The sequence below is a fragment of the Wyeomyia smithii genome, chromosome 3 (assembly GCF_029784165.1).
Source record: "Wyeomyia smithii strain HCP4-BCI-WySm-NY-G18 chromosome 3, ASM2978416v1, whole genome shotgun sequence".
Classification (NCBI taxonomy): domain Eukaryota; kingdom Metazoa; phylum Arthropoda; class Insecta; order Diptera; family Culicidae; genus Wyeomyia; species Wyeomyia smithii.
The window spans coordinates 256,098,776-256,116,640 of record NC_073696.1 but is presented as its reverse complement, the minus strand read 5'-3'; the positions used below and the strand labels follow the sequence as shown (position 1 = coordinate 256,116,640).

At 38.3% G+C, this 17,865-nt stretch overlaps 1 protein-coding gene across 1 annotated transcript; it reads left to right on the top strand.

Moving 5' to 3' along the window:
• The first annotated feature begins 8,242 nt into the window (after positions 1-8,242).
• LOC129729210 (neprilysin-1-like) lies at positions 8,243-10,961 on the top strand. The gene is given in 10 exon segments (XM_055687705.1): positions 8,243-8,372; positions 8,432-8,713; positions 8,772-9,033; positions 9,093-9,282; positions 9,336-10,077; positions 10,136-10,184; positions 10,245-10,312; positions 10,374-10,504; positions 10,564-10,728; positions 10,788-10,961. Coding segments are annotated over 10 exon segments (2,160 nt in total). The 5' UTR covers positions 8,243-8,275.
• Positions 10,962-17,865: the final 6,904 nt, after the last annotated feature.

Here is a 17,865-nt window from a genome sequence, read left to right as displayed (position 1 = left end):
AACGAGAGAAAAAATAGGCAACACTGCTATAAAAAAAGATGTCTTTCAATTTCTTAATAGCCAGAAAAATCGTAAGAAACCTTTCTGGGTTGTTCTGTATCAAATTGCAAATCAAATTTGCGAATAGACTTGAAGTATTGAGAACTGAAGCAGAGGGTCCAAAGCCCCTAGAAGGGAGGATGGTTGTAACAGCTCTTAACTATGGCTGTTACGTAAAATCCAATGGGTAAACCCCTAAGCTAAGATGTTATGCGACCCGTGCCGATAGACGAATGGTGGGGGGGCTTAACAAATTCCCAGCCGGAGCTCGTGGAGCATCAGGGCACCCTTCACAGTAATTAGCCCTTACTGCATTACACGGATTACTGATGCAGCGAACCTTTCTTAACCTAGCTACTCGTGGGATTTTATATGATTGACATAAATGATTCAAAACTTCTGGGTTCCGACAGCCAACCTCTGCCAAAAAAAAACACAACAAATGAGGATAACTTGATGATGAGGAAGAGAAGCTGGGATTGAACGTTTCACTCGTGGATGTTCAGTCATGCTCTTCTTCCATCCTCGGCTCTTTGACATGCGAGCCAGGCGAAAGCGATGGTGATGGCACCGACGTCACCAAAATTCAAGGAACCAAAGTGAAGGTAAACGTCTTTTCTTGGAAGAGAAATCTAGCCAGTGCTCATAAGAGAGAGCTCAATAGTCTGATTGCCTCCGGAATACCTATGCAGGAAGCTCGGATGCAAGCATTGACTCAGTCTGTCTCTGGGTCAGCAAAACGTCCTCGGATCTCAGAACTGCCTAGCAGAGAATTGAAACCAAGGAAGAAAAAGTCAATGAATCCATGCCCCCGTGAGCGAGCGGGTATGGACGTGAGGCAGCAGGTCAGCCATCTCGCTCGGGGAGATTCCAGAAACCAGGACATTGGCGCTGCCAAAAAACGTCCGGTGTCGGAAAATTCCTACGGAGCAGCCGTTCAGCAGATCAGAGTAGGTATACTCGCGGAAGATCATCCCAACACTGGACTGTTGACGGCTCTGCTAGATTCCTTGCAAAACTCACTTGTGGCTGCCATTGAGCAGCAAAGAAACAAGCCGGCTAAACCGAAATTTTTCAACTGTTCCTACAAGTCCGGTTACCTGATCCTTTCGTGCAAGGATTAGGAAACCTCGGACTAGTTGAAAGATGCGGTTCCAAAACTTCCTTTGTGGGAAGGAGCGAAGCTAGTTGCTCTGGGCGCAATTCCGGGTCCAGAAATTATTCATGCATTCTTCCCACAACGCGCATCTTTCGATAATGAGAGAATTCGTGAACTCATTGAGAGCCAGAACTATCTCATTACCAAAAAATGGCGCATTCTGCAACGATCTAATCCAAATGGAATCCATGTAGAGTGGATGCTAACCGTTGACAAAACCTCTGTGCGAGAACTCGTGAGCAAGATTTTCGTCATAAACTTCCGCCTTGGCCAAAAACCGCAAGCGAATGCACAAACTCGGCAAACCAAAACTGGCCCATTCAAAGGCGATCCAGAAATCGTCGGTGAAGAGTCTCAAATCTCCACGAAAAGTACATCAACAATCCCTGAAATCAGTGGTACCAATCCTGCGGTCCTGTTGAATCAGAGACTCTTCGCAGTGGTGCTCAGACGCCCATGTATCTCGAGCTCTTAGCAGTTCCAGGGCCGAGTTGAGTCAAACCAGTGATTCCCTCAAAGTGCCTAGGGAACTCTGGGAAGATCCATGGGAAAAACGAGCTCACACGAAACCGTCCACCCCCTGGATCTTAGGCGAATTCGGGTATTGGTCGAAGAGTAATTTCTGCATCCTCTATGACTAAACAAAACAAGAATGGATTCCGACTCTCCCAAACGTCCGAAAAGAGCGGAAAAAAGCATTACGATGCAGAACATGAAAGTTCTGCAGATAAAGCTCTACCACGCGAAGGTAGCACCCAGCGTGCTATCGAGAAGGTTTGTGAAAGAAGCGGAGGACCTGGCACTAATCCAAGAGCCTTGGGCCCACAAAGGTGAATACTTGGTATTCAAACAGCTAAGGGTAAGTTATTATACGATGACCAGCACGACTCTCCAAGAGATGCTGTATTAGCTAACAAAAATATTGAGTGTTTTCCTATTACAGAATTCATCACACGAGACCTCGTCGCGATCAGGGTTGAGGTGCCAACCGCCAGAGAAAGTTCCAAAATCATTATTGCTTCGGCATGCTTTCCTGGTGATGTTCCTGAGGCTCCCACTCAAAAGATTGCGGCGTTCGTCAAATACTGCAGAGAAACCAGCAGGAACTTTATCATTGGTTCCGATGGCAACGCTCATCACACACGGTGGGGTAATACAAACATCAACAATCGAGGTGAGTGTCTTTTGGAATTTCTCCCGTAACATTGACAAATGAAACTACGTTCATAAATGCTGTTAGATAAGAAGTCTTAGACCTGACCTTGTGTAGTTCAGCAATTTCGGAAAAAAAAATCAGAATTGGCATGTGTCGAAGCTTCTATGTCTGACCAAAGACACATTAGTTTCGAGTCGGAGGGTGGTTCATCGAACCAGGTCGCGTATAGAAATCCGAGAAAACCCAACTTGGGATCAATACGCGCAGGAACTCACATCGAAAAACATGTTTACAAAAATTAGATCGATTCAGCAACTTGAGTCAACCTCAAAAGCAGTATGCGAAACGATAATACAACGCCTAATACAACAACTGTCCTACAAATAATGTCACTTCCACCAGGAATTTTCCCTGCTGTTTAATGCCGTTTAACAGAGCAAGAATCTCGTCGGATTGTACTTCGTATACTGCTGTTCCAATCATAGTAATCTCATGTTCTACACAAACCTTACGCACGCTAGGACAACTATGCTTGGAACGGCAGTATAGGAGCAATAAGGTATATTACTAAGAAGTGGTAGATAAGTTTTCAATATGCGATCAGAGGTGGCGAGTAAAAAGTTGTGACGTTACAACAATAGTTTACATTCGGCATTCAGTATGGATTTTCGATAAATGGTTCTTTTTTGAGTTTCTAACGTTCTATGGTTACCAAAAAACGCGAATACTATCGTGTGCAGTTAAATCATGTGATGTTTTGGTTTACCAAACAAAAAAGTCAAGCATAATCATCAATGCTTCTCAAAAAACTCGATGCTGCGAAACGCTAGCGTTCATTGTCTCGGGTACCAAATCTTTCCGCAAAGTTTTATATTTGTTCACAATAGTTTCACGCGGAGGATTTCGAGCATAGCTTCCATGCCGATTCCCGGCGCATTTTAGCATCGGAAGATAATGTTTCAATCCACCATTCGTAGCTGTCCAAAAGTAATTGTTTGCGTTTCAGCCGTTCAACAATTTTTACACTCCCACCAATGAATCCAAAACAACGGACGGTACGATCCGAGATAAAGGCTAGATTCGCGCTGGTAGAAGAGCTTACAAGGCAACACGAGGCAGATGTACCAGCTGAAGTATGCACTCCCTCGGTCTAACAAGTTCAATTCGAAGCGAAAACTTTTGTTCGATTAGGGTCGGCAGAGGCTTGTTGAATGAAATAAGTCAACCAATGACTAAGCGCTCTACTTACGACGATATTCATTCGCAGATTAATTATCAAAAAGGAACTACAAAACTCAAAGACCTACGATAAATTATTGATTAGAGTCCATCTATTGATTGTGTCACACATATAACCTGGAGGTAGATTCAGAACATTTTAACATATGAAGGAGGCAAAAATGAGAAAACGGGGAGTAAGTGATAAAAATGTTCCATGGAAACATATTGTGACCCATATTGTGACCCTCCCCTAAATGGTAACGTAATCTATGGCAATACCTGGAAGACACATGTTGTTTCTGATACTATCATAATTCAACAACATAATGCATGCCATACGATTTCAAATAAAATCCATATATTTCCAACGCCAAACTGTATTCAATTGTGTCAAATGTTGCTATCTACACTGAAAATAAATCGCACGTTAATCCCTGATGCTCTTTACATATGAGTGTCAATAAACGAACCTAATCATTCTTTTATGTCGACGCCTATCGATTTTTATTGGAATCCACGGTATTTTAACGTGTTTTGGTATTTGACGTGTGTAGCCATTGAAATCTGAGTGTAAAATGATTGATTTTGGTATGCATGACATGGCAAACCGAAGTGTAAGACACTTGATTTTGTGCTGTGAACTGAAATGCAAGTGTATCCCATGTAGATATGAAATGTTTCATCTATTAGCATAGAAGTAAGTGGAATCCACTTGGCAGTAACGTGTCTATTTTTTACAGTGTAACACTTGCAACCACGCTCATCTGCCGCTCCTTTGTATATACCTTATTGTTATAGGAGAGTCCTAACCGAATACAACAATGAACTAAGGTATCAGGGAAACGTTTTCCCTGGGGAAATGGCCCACCGTTTTTCAAGCAGAGGTATATGCCATATATATCTGCGCAAAAATATGTCTGCAACGCAACTATAGACATGCGAAAATCGGTATATTCTAGGACAATCAAGCAGCACTACTAGCACTTAAATCCGTCAAATGCGCTTCCAAACTTGTTTGGGAATGCATTGAAACTCTACCCGGACCCTGGGTGCCCGGACACTGCGGAGTCGAGGGTAATGAACACGCTGACTACCTAGCAAGACAGGGATCAGCTCAGCGGTTTATTGGCCCCGAGCCGTTTCTGGGTACGTCCATTTCCGCTATCAAAAGCGAACTACTAACTTGGGAAGGGCTAGAAATAATATCCCAATGGCAACAGGCACAGGGTTGTAGACGAGCTAAACAGTTTATCTATCCGAACCCTGGAACCGCCAGAAAGCTACTTAGTCTAAATCGTAGTGACCTACGGATAATCACGGGACTCCTCACCGGACACTGTCCCGCTTTTTATCATTTAAAGAAAATCGGCGTAGTGTTGAACGACACCTGCCGATTCTGCAAATCTGAACCAGAGAGTTCAGAGCATTTGCTTTGCTCTTGCGAAGCTCTTGCTTCCTCTAGGTACAACTTCTTAGGAAGTTACCTTTTAACTCCATACCAAGTATGGAGCTCCAATCCCAAGCAGGTTCAAACAGTTCTACTCCATCAATGAGTACGAGCAATCCGTAACCTGTGCACAGCAATCGGGGCCCGCCACAAAAGACAATCATCAAGAATGTCGCAGTGGCATTTCAGTACCCAGTGCCCTTCAGGCATACAGAAAAAAAAAGGTGATCCAAGCGAAAATCCTGGGTTCACACTTGCGAAAGTATTGAATGCTCCCCAATTGTGGCGAGACTTCATAAGACGGTCGCAAAAGACGACTCGAACGAGCTAGAGAACCTTAAAACACATACCTTCCGCATAGAGACCACAGGGTAAGGAATAATTATCCGTTTTTTTTGTTTCAGTATATAACTAAGATTTGACAGAAATGAGCCTACCTATGCAGTTTTTAACTTTGGCTATGTGTAAACAAAACCACGAAATCTTCTTTCAAACGGTGTGCATTAAGTGTCATAATGAAGTCAAGACCATTACGCAGTGCGGTGATCGAGTTGTATAAACAAGGAAAGCGTCCAGTAAGCACCGTATGTTAAAAATGCCTGTTCAAAACATTAGAGACGCTATAAAACGATATAATAGGCTGGGAAATTTAGAGGACTGTTCAGGAAGAGGCAGAAAAAGAACCGCTAGGACCCCTGGGAACCGGATAATTATTCGTCACTGGATTAACCGTGATTCTAGAAGGTCAATTCGAAAAATGGCAAAATCATTAAAAATTGACCCGAAATCTGTACGAACTATTCTTTACAAAGATTTACGATTACGTTGTTACAAATTTTCAGAAAATCATTACCTAAATAACAGGATGAAAGAAAATCGGTACCGAAAATCAAAGATTCTGTTGAAAGAATTTATCGATGGACGCCATCGCACAATTTAATTCACCGATGAGAGAATTTTCACTGTGGAGCAATTTCATAACCACCAAAATGACCGTTAGCTTTTGCCTAAAGGCTCTTCTAAGCGTATGAACGTAGCTCGATCACATCATCCAGTTTCGGTGATGGCTACCGGTAAAACCCCCTTAATATTCATTGAAAAGAGTGTAAAAATCAATCAACTTGTTTACCAAAAGCTTTTAACCGACACAGTGGCTCCTTGACCACGTGTACATTTCGATGAAATTAAATGGACAAATGGACATTACAACAAGATTGGATGGAGAACAACATCGCATGGAGCGAAAAAAAAACACTGGAATTCTGTAGCAGACTTTTTCCGAGATATTTAAATAAAGATGAATGGCCTTCAAACTCTCCTGATTTAAATCCAATGGACTATTCCGTTTGGTCTATTCTTGAATCCAGAGCCTGTACTAAACCACACAAATCATTGGATCATTTGAAAGCTAGTCTAACCAAAGCCTGCGATGTCATATCTGTGGAAGAGCTATCGCTCATCGTCGATAATTTCCCTAAACGATTGAAGACGTGCATTGAAGCCAAGAGTGCACATTTCGAGTCCGTGATGTAAATATTACAAACCATGATATTTTTTATCATTTCCCTATTTCCCATTGTTGCCAACTTACTAATTCGGGTAGAATAATTATAAAAGAAATTTCCGTATCTCTGTGGCAGCTAACTTTTATGACACGAAGTGTGGACCACTTTCATATGAATTGGTTAGCTCAAAATATTCAACCTGGTGATTCAACCCACATGATGAACCAACATTTATTTTTGTATGCCAACATAGGAACGATGATAATACTAGCATGACGTACTTCAAAGTTTTTAAAGCATTCAATTTTTAGAATGTCAGATTATTCTCCACTTATCACTCATTCATGGTTAAGCATAATGTAAGCGGTTAATAACTATGGTGAAGGAATGTTCAAATGAATCACTACCGCTAAGATAAAACCTTCGTAAACCTAAGAGAAGATTTCATACGTATATACGTCAATCATGCGACATATCAGGCGATGTATAAATCTTTCCTTCACGTGAAATTGGGAATAAATTCTGCAACGAAAACATTTGATCTAGCCGGGGTTTCCACCCGCACGTGATCCAGTTGTAGATAGACTGAGTTGTAGTATGACTCGTAGACCGAATTGCCCGATAAGGGGACCGATTAACCAATGAAATGCAATACTAGAATCACGCCAATATGGTATTCACAGTGAGGCACAGCGTAGCTATCAAAAAAATAATGATTCAGAAATAGTGCCAACAAAGTTTCTTAGCGACTTAAAACACCAGCCACGATCAGAAAGTAGTTGGCAGTCATGAGCTAAACGTTAAAAGTGAAAATAATTTGAACAGTGATGTGCTAATTGTGAAATACGACAGAATTTCTTTCGGACTTAATTTTTAAATCGGGTTGAACCATTGCGTACAGCGGTGAGTACTGATCATCCACCCTCATCCACATATATTCACACATGCAATGAAAAAATCAGTAAATTCTGTGGCTATATGGAGGACAGTTAAATTTTATGTAGAAAAGTCTACGGAGGCCCTTCAAGTACTACGTGCAGTCATTGTGACACATAAAGGACCTCAATTCATTGTTTTGAAACATCGGCAGCTTGAAACAAAAACAACTTTGTTGAAGACACAATATTGATGAATTGATTCCATGCAGAGATAAGGCTTCAGGACAATTTTGCAATTAATGACAGATAAAATGTTAAAAGCATAATACATTTTAAATTAATTAACTTTATCGACGACGCGATAGTTCTGTCTTATAGCTGAAGCGAGATTTTATGTTTTGACCGACCCTGGTCAAGTCGATGTTGTTATAGTTTAAGGTGAAACCTCATTGAATCCAAAAATGGCCGACTTCGAGTCACCACTTCAAATTTTCAAAAGCACAAGACTCGGAAATACTCATTTCGTTCCCTATGAAAAGTCTATTTTATGTTTCTTCACCACAGCAAACATAAAATAGTATTTTCACAGAGAACGCATTAGTAAACTTTACTAGCGTTTCTCAAAATGCTGTTCGGTGGAGGATTTACAACTGGAAGCAACTCGGGGGCGAACGATAAATCATGAAATAACGATTGTAAACTAGTGATGCAGGTTTTAGCTCCTGGCTTACTCAATCGGTTTTAAATACTATCACTTCTAACTAATCACAGGTTGTTCTCTTTCTGACTTGCAAAATTTCAGTTACCAAAATAGAAATCGTCCAGAAAATCCGGTCAGCAGATTTCAACCAGTAGCAATCGATCAACATCATGTCTTTCTTCGACTGTAGATTTATTTTACGAACCATTCTTCTCATAGCAGTAGTTGTGCTACTTTCTGTTGTGTATTTTGTGTTCTTCTATCACGGTAAAACCATTTTAGATTACTAAAAACTAAAACTAATTTAACATTATCTCCCATGTAAGGAACCCAACCGGACGTTTGTCACACCAAGGAATGCTTACGATCGGCTGCCGCCTTCGAGCAAAACATGGACCTAACGGTAGACCCTTGTGACGATTTTTATTCGTACGTATGCGGTAAATGAGCGGACCGTCCTCGAGAGAAAGGCGGTTACAGCTGGTTCGATGAACGGGCGGTCAAAATCTCCCGAAACATCATGGCTCATTTGGAAACAAAAACCAGTCGGTCGGACCCAAAACCGGTGAAGCAATCAAAGGCTATGTATAAATCCTGTTTGAGTTTTGGTACGGATGTAATTAAGCTGTGTCACAGGCATGAAAATTGAGCGTTGATTTCTTTTAGATGCTCGAGAGCGGGAAGGTTTCCGAGCCGTGAACAAATACATGCGAGAGCTTGGACTTCCAGCGGTTCCTACACTGCTTAATCGGTCCAGAAACTCATCCGAAACCTATCAGTTCGACTGGATAAGCTCGGTTGCTAAAATTCGTCGAAAGCTGGGACAGAACGTGATCATCGGATTCGACATTGTTCCCGATTATCTGGACAGTAACCGGAACAGACTGACGTTTGGAGACCCTAGTTCTCCGGCAAGCATTGAGTTTCCGTTAGTAACTTTCGTCGAGATTACGATACCACTTTATAAACTGATTCATCAACCGGCAGACACTATGAATGGACGATGCTCAAAATGAGTGAGGAGGGTGAAAACGATGGTGACGACACCAAAAAATTGGTAATCGAGTGGCTGGAAGGGCTTATTCAGAAGGTTCATCCGGGTTTCGATACAGCTCCTTTCAAAGAAGAATTCGCAAACTTTGCTGAACAGTTCATAAACTTCATTGCCATCTCCAAGGTGAGCTGTTCAACTTGATTTCAACGTTTTAAAGATCGCCATTTTTTTCGTAGTATGAAAACATAGCTGACGAGGATCCTGACTATTACACTATCAACGACTTGCAAGAACTGACAGATTCACACATCTCTCCGAGGCAACCCTACCCGATTTGGAAACGATACCTTCACGTACTGTTCGCTGATATTCCAGACGCTACACCAAGTCCAGAGGAAAAACTCCAAATCGATAATGAGACAGTCCAATATTTACAAAAACTAGTAGATTTTGTATCCCAGCAATCCCAGGCTACTCTCGAACTGTACTTGTGGACCACTGTAGCAGACTTCATTGTAGAACACAAACTAAACAAAGTTCAATCCGAGCAAGGATGCGTCGAAACCGTACACCAATTTATGGGTTTAGCCATAAGCTATAGTATTGCGGATCGTGACTTCTCAACCGAGACAAAACCTCGCGTGGAGAAGATACTGAGAAATATTGCTACTGAATTCGATCACAATGTAAACGACACAGATTGGATGGATAACAGTACGAAGTTTGCAGCGTTGAAAAAGCCCAAAGCAATGAAAAAATTGGTTTGATTCCCGGAACTGATCATGGACACAAACAAGTTGGAGAGTTACTACGAAGGACTACAAATCGACAAGCGTCGTTACCTGGAGAACTGGATGAGCGCCATCCGCTTTCTACAGACTAATGAACTTCGCTCTTGGCAGGTCAAAAACAATCGACTCTGGGATATGGATCCGACGGAAATGAATGCATTTTATCTACCTGGCCAAAATGCTATTAGTGAGTATTCGGAGTTAACAAAAAAACAACTTAAATGATTTGTTTCATTTTTTCATAGGTATTCCTGAAGCAATTATTCAATACCCGTTTTACTATTTGGGACTAGAGTGAGTCTCCTAACACAAAAAATAGAGAAAAAAACGATAGTTAATTATTTTTTTTTTAAGAGCACTGAACTACGAAGTGCTCGGTGCGGTGCTTGGCCATGAGCTAACCCATGGGTTTGATAATTCTGGTAACACTAATTTCAATCATTGAATTTACAACTAAAAAGATATTATCAATACTTTTTGTAGGACGCCAAAATAACGAGAACGGAAGAATTGAAGGTTGGTGGTCTAAACAAACATCACATGAATACGACAAGCGAGTCAAATGCTTCGTAGACCAATACAGTAGCTACTATGTCAATGAAGCAAAGCAATTTGTAATGTTCGGACGGAACAGATGAACACTTCCATCAAATAACTTCTTTTTTTTTCGCAGGTCAATGGCAGTTTGACTTTGAATGAAAATCTTGCCGATAACGGAGGACTCCGAGAGGCGTTTCGGGCCTATAAAGCATTCCAGAAAGTACATGGCCCCGAACCGAAACTTCCAGGGTTTGAAGGTTTTACCCACGAGCAGCTGCTTTTTATTTCATTCGGAAATGTAAGCGCAAGATTTAGTGATTCGCTTTCACGACAAATTAATAACTACATATTACACAGCAACACTGCGAGGTAATTTCATCATGGGCTGCCAAACAATTGATGGAGGTTGTACATAGCCCGTCCTTGTTTCGAGTGCAGGGAGTCTTGAGTAATATGCAGGAATTCAGCGACGCTTTCAACTGCTCGGCTGGCAGCGTTATGAATCCGGCGAAAAAATGTCGTATCTGGTAGTTTGACAAACTGCGCGCTTGAAGATGATGACCTATAGTGTATATAAAAATCTTGTCCCTATTTTCGTTTAAATTGAACAAATATGACGAAGATTAACAGTTTTAATTTATGAAAAAATAAAATATAAATTAAGAAAAAAACACAATCCTTTCAGGTTGAATGCAAACTTGTGCGTTTAGCGACATCTGAAAAAACGAATTATCTAGACTAGACTAGATCTAAATGAAAATGAAAAAAACTTCTTTTAATATTTTTTTGCAGGGTGAATAAAAATATTTTCCAGCCATGAAATTGTGTTTGATTGACAAAGTTTCTTTGGCAAAGCTGTAGATATTTATTTTGTCCTTCCAGAAAAAGTATGCTGTAAATTTATTTTTCTTGTTTCAAAAATTCATAACTTTTTTTTATTGTTCTGTGATTAGTCATCATTGTTTAGTTTATCATTTGTAGTTTTCATAAAAAAAAATCATAATAAATAGATATTTAGCTTAGATTCATTTCAGATAATTCATTTTAAATTTTTTTTTATCTTGAAAAGTTTTTTTAGAGTGTACATTGTTTTTGGAAAGACAAAATTATTATCTACAACTTTGCCGTAGACGTCACACTGTTTAAGCAAACCGTCTTAGCTCTACAAATAAGTGTAATCAATAATATCTTCTCAACATAGCACTTTCAAATAGCTTCGCAAAAATAAGTCGTGTTCCAAAAAATTAAACCGATTGCACAAAATGGCATCTCTTTCCCGTAAAACGTCTGTGCAAAGTTTCAGCCAATTTAAAAGTATTGCACTTTCGAAGAAAAAAACTGTGTATAAAAGGTTGGTTGGCGAAATAAATAATTAAATAAAATGATGAAGCTCTAAACTGAACAGTTCGCGCGAAAAAACTCGAAAAAAAAACAACCAACCGGAGTTAAGCAGAATCGAGGCATCGGAAGAAAGTGTTTGTTTTTGTTTGCTCTTTTTTTCTTTCGATTCATCAGTGAAATCAATGCACAGTGGGGCGACTACAAACAAATGCTGGCCAACCAACAAAATGTCTTCAAATTCAAGAAAATACTTAATACTAATTCTGTGACGCTGAGCCCATATACTGAGTTAATATACTTTGAAAAATCATATAAAATTCAATTTTTGTCGTAATGTTCTAGAAATTCTGACGCTTCTATAGTATACAACTGTACGAAAAATGTAATTGAAAGCAAATTCACATTTTAAATTTTGGGTCGATGGCCAGCGATTCCCACCGGGCTGATTTCTCTGCGTCGGGCAGTTCGTGGAAACAATCTTCGTCCCAACCCATTTTCTGGCCTCGTCCCAACCCATTTCGATGAGACTCATCTGCTGTTTATCTAAATCCTTTTTATAAAGATTGATTTTATACTGTAAAAACTGATAGGAGTGGGTTGATACTTTCCAGCAGTCCAGCATACGACTGAACCGATTCAAGCCGACGGGCGGCGTTGCCCTAGGGCAATTCTCCCAAAGTGACCTAGATTGAGTGTTATTAAATCGAAATAAAAACTTGGAAATTCCATGAATTTAATTGAGATAAATGTTATGAGCAAGATCGCGCCAAATCACCGATGGTCGAATATCGACCATTTTTGATTTGAATGAAACTTTGCACACGTATTTGGCTAAGCAAACTGAGCATTTTCCACAGATGGAGAGATATTTCACACCCATGAGTTACATTCTAAAAGGGCGTATGCCTTTTGGCATAGGTTTTATTCGAAGCATTGTAGCCCAGGACCCGTTGGTTGTATAGAAAAACTGTCTGAGAATGAGTTGTAGGGAATTGAAAATGCACCATAAAAAAATATACACTGTACAAAAAAAAATTTTTTTACCACAAAAAAATTCAAAATAAACATTAAATTTCAATTTAAAAAAAAGAGTTGAATTTTTTTTTATTTTTTTTTTTTAAAGAAACTTGACGTTAATACGCAACTTTTAAAAGAAAAGTCCAGGATGGAGAAATAAAAAATATTTTTTTTATGGAAAACATATTATTTTATAAAACATTTTTATAACACATTCGAGCAAACTTATGATGTATATAAAATATAAGGTGAAACTAGTTCTGTAAAGAATCTATGTCGTAAAAAAATATGTTCCTAAGATAATAAAACTCGAAAATAAATATTTGATTCTTATATATACAGTCAAACCTCCATGAGTCGATGTTCTACGAGTCGATATTTTCCATTACTCGATAATATCTTCAGTCCCTTCGATTTACCATATAAGCCCGCCTCCAATAGTCGATATTTCCCTTACTCGATGCCTCCCTTGATCGATGGTCCCGTTCGGTAACTATGCTCATTGTTTGGTTTCTATGAGTCGATATCGTACTCAAGTTTCAAGTTCGGAAGACGTGAAAAATTGTGTTGAAGAATAAGATATAAATTACCCATACTGAAGATGGAGAAGGCTGAGAAACGGAAACTGAATGTGTTAACTATTTCCCAAAGGATCAAGATAATCGAAGAGTTTGATTCAAGTCGTGGAAAAGTGACAGAAATAGCGAAGAAATTTCATGTCCCCCAAAGTACGGTTTCAACCATCCTGAAAACCGTGAAAAATGGCAAGCAAAATCTCAGAATGAAAACCTTCAGAGAAAAAGAACAGCAGCACTTGTCGATGATAGGCTAGACCGGGCTCTGTTGGTTTTCGTGAAACAAGCTAGAAACACCAACCTTCCTCTCTCAGGACCAATAATACGGGAACAGGCTTGCCAATTAGCAGAGAAACTCGCAGTTTCTGGTTTCAAGGGTAGTAGTGGTTGGCTGTACAAATTTTTGAAGCGGCACAACATATCAATCAAAAAATTATGCGGAGAAAGCGCTGCCGTAGATTCTACGATGGTTCAGAACTGGATGACCAACATTTTACCAGGGCTTCTGAAGGATTATGAGCTGAAAGATATTTATAACGCTGACGAAACTGGTTTATTCTACTAATGTCTCCCAGATAAAACGTTCGCGTTCAAATCCGAAACATGTGGCGGAAAATATTCCAAACAAAGACTTACAGTTCTTTGTGCAACAAATGCGGATGGTACTGACAAGTTGCCATTACTAGTGATCGGAAAGAGTCGAAAACCTCGCTGTTTCAGTACGAAGCCAACTCAAAAGCCTGGATGACTTCCATTCTGTTCGAAGAGTGGATCTTGAAGCTTGACAAAAGAATGAGTGACGAGAACAGGAAAATTTTAATGTTTTTAGACAATTGCACGGCACATCCCAAAGCTGTTGAGGAAAAACTAAAATCCATCAAACTTGTATTTTTTCCTCCAAATGCAACGTCCGTACTGCAGCCATTAGATTTAGGAATCATCAAAACTTTGAAACATTACTATAGATATGAGCTGGTGAAGGAAAGTCTTTTATATGGAAACAGAACAGGTATAACAACGAAATATTTTCTTTATTGAGTTTTAAATAAACTTCGCTTCTGGTAGGAGAAACCAGCCATTACCGTATTTGATGCCATCAAATTGATTTCCAAGGTTTGGATCCTTAATGTTAAGGCAGAAACTATCCAAAATTGTTTTCGAAAGGCTGGATTCGTTTTAAACGATGAAGATGACATTCCATTAGCCGAACTTGTTAGAAGAGAAACCATCAGGGTTCAACAGGAAGCAATACTAGCGGAAGATGAGCTCTTTTCGGTAGAGCCAGTAGTGTCATTTAGCGAATATTGTGATGTAGACAGTAACGTAATTTGTAGCGATTTAATGTCTGATTCGGACATTCTGAAATACGTCACTGCTGAGAAATCGAAATAAAATGAGAAAAAGGAGCTTCAAGATACTTTGCCAAACTCATCGTCAAACACATGCAACGACATGGAAGTTGCAGGAGAGCCGTCTTTTGAAATGAAGACGGAGGATGTGAAAATGAATTTAAGGACCCTGCAATCAGTTTTGCACAACACAGGCAATGTTCCTGTTGAAATATTTGAACATTTCTATAAAGTTGAAAATTTTCTTTCCCGTAAATATAATTTCAATCAATGTGAAATTTATGTGATAGTTTTCAAAATTACCGCTACAAATTAAATTAAAAAAAGATTACTTTAAAATATTGAACTCAATGTTTCTTGTTTCACTAAAAACTTTTGTAAAAACATATCCACTAGGAAACATTTGAATTAGTGTTTGTATAGAATATTACGTAATTTTTTTTTTAGGTTTTTGTTTTTTTTCTGAAAAATGAATTAGAAGATTCCTGAGTTAGAAACCCTGACTGAAAATTTATTGAACTTTGAAAAAGATAACAGTTTTTACCACACAATGAAAAATATTAATTCTAAAACAAATATTATCAAAAATATTCTATGAGTCGATATTTCCATGAGTCGATGGTCCCTTCGATATCGACACATGGAGGTTTGACTGTATTTATATCACTTAGAACATTTAACTCTTTTCTTGAATACGTTCCAATGAACGTATGGTTTTCGCTGGAGAACCATGGACAAATTAAGAGAAACGTGTAGTTTCCTAAATAATTATGATTTTTCGAGCTTAAATTAGAAATAACTCGAAAACCATTGCCCTTAGAATGTTTACTACCAAAAGCTTTTTGATTTAAAATGACTCTCTGCATCTTTTAAGATCATCAGAATACAAATATTTTGAAAAATGTTTAAATTAGAATTGTTATAAAAAAATTAATCTACCATAAAAAAATTATTTTTCATTTCTCCATCCTGGACTTTTTTTTAAAAGTTGCGTATTAACGTCAAGTTTCTTTAAAAAAAATAAAAAAAAATTCAACTCTTTTTTTTTTAAATTGAAATTTAATGTTTATTTTTAATTTTTTTTGGTTAAAAAAAATTTTTTTTGTACAGTGTATATTTTTTTATGGTGCATTTTTAATTCCCTACAACTCATTCTCAGACAGTTTTTCTATACAACCAACGGTTTCTGGGCTACAATGCTTCGAATAAAACCTATGCCAAAAGGCATACGCCCTTTTAGAATGTAACTCATGGGTGTAAAAAATCTCTCCACCTGTGAAAAATGCTCAGTTTGCTAAGCCAAATACGTGTGCAAAGTTTCATTCAAATCAAAAATGGTCGATTTAATTTTCGCGTATTTCCAGACGATTTGAAATGATTTTGCTCTTATACAATAAACAAAAGTAGGGTTAGGAACGGCTTAAGCAGTAGCGCCTATTTTAATCAGTCGAAGAAAACAGGCCTCAAACTCCCGCATTTTGATCAATATCGACAATTTCAATGATGAAAACGAAAACTTTGATTGTGTAGCTGTCTTACGAATATAAGAAATACCGTTAATCACAAAGAAATCTGTGAACAATTGCAATTGAAACAAATCGACCTATATTGCAGCCATTCAGGAGCCACTTCGAGTGCTGAAAATAAACGCCTGCAAAACAGATGGAAACTGCTTAGAATAGGCTCGGGGTGATTTGAATAGTGGCCCTCGATTGGTAACTTTGATTGATTGTTAAAGTTTGCTAACTTAGTTTTACAATCTGAAAACAAGTTCTGACAGAGAAAACGATAGAGAACAGATTGATATACTACTGTTTGAGTTTCACCCAACACATTTCGAGTATTTCGTCTGAATACACAGGCGGTTCCTAAAGCTGCTTAGAATATGTTCCCTGCCCTAATAACAAAGACTCTTTCATGTCTAATCTTTTTCCCTTTTTTCATTTCCGAACACCCAAGCCTCACATGGGAGATGCCAAAAGAAGGCTTCTAGGAAATTGTCTTAAGTTTTATTGAAAAACTAGAAAACTGAATTTGAGATTCTACACTGACAAACATTGATTTTAAAAAACAATTACCTCGGATCTCTCAAACTTAAACTTTTTAGATGAACAATTTTTTGTCTACAACTTTTCTCAACAATTCAAAAAGAGCATTCTTAATGACAAACAAGTTTTTCTTACCACTAATGTTTTCATGTCCAGTGAACATTTTCACCCGAAAAAGTTTTTGCTATTACACAATCTCAGAACTCATCAAAACTTGCATTGGTGACATCTCTGTAGAAAAAAGAATAAGACGCTTTTTGAAGTGTGAAATTTTTAAGAGCGTTTATTTAGAATCTCTCTGTTAAGTTTGTTTTTCGATAAAAGAATTATATTTTTGATTTTTTTATAAACAAATATTCGTTTGTATTCTTTCAAAAAATATTACACTAGAAAAGAACAGAGTTCTTATTTTCCGAGCTGTATTTTTTCCAAAAATATGAGTTGCTTTCATTGTGTTACAATGTAATTTACATTGAAATTTTGTGTAATTCCAAGTCGTTTTGGCTGGGAATGATCGTAAATACGAAATTCAAAAGCAGCCATTCTTCGTCATGATTGCATGAAAATTCATGCGCAATTTATAATTTCTTCCCTGATAGAATCGCTTCCATATTTTTGAAGAGTCTCTTTGAATGACCTGCATTTGATCTAGATTCTGTATATCTTTGAAAATCAGACAATTATCCGAAACTTAAAAATCTTCTGATTTGGTGGCTATTTTCAAATCAGTACTTATTTGAGTTCACTTTTTCTTAAATTTTGTATTTGTATGTAACAATTCATAAAAATAAAAACAAACGCTTATGACATGAAATTCTTTATGAAAATTAACAATTCTAGCCAGGCGGAAGGATTCTAGGAAAAAATCAATCTTTTCTACACTTGGCAATAGAAGGCTACTCCAACACAAAATCATAGTCGAAAAATTGTAACCTCAAACCTGCAGCCCAAAACTGCTAGAGACTCACTAATAATAGACACTGAACTAGATTTTGTATATCTTTGAAAATCTGTCATCAACAAAGCCAGTATTCTGGGCTTTATTGAAAGATTCAGTCGAAATTTCCAAGACCCATTTTTTCCCGTATTTGGTGTTTTCGTCACT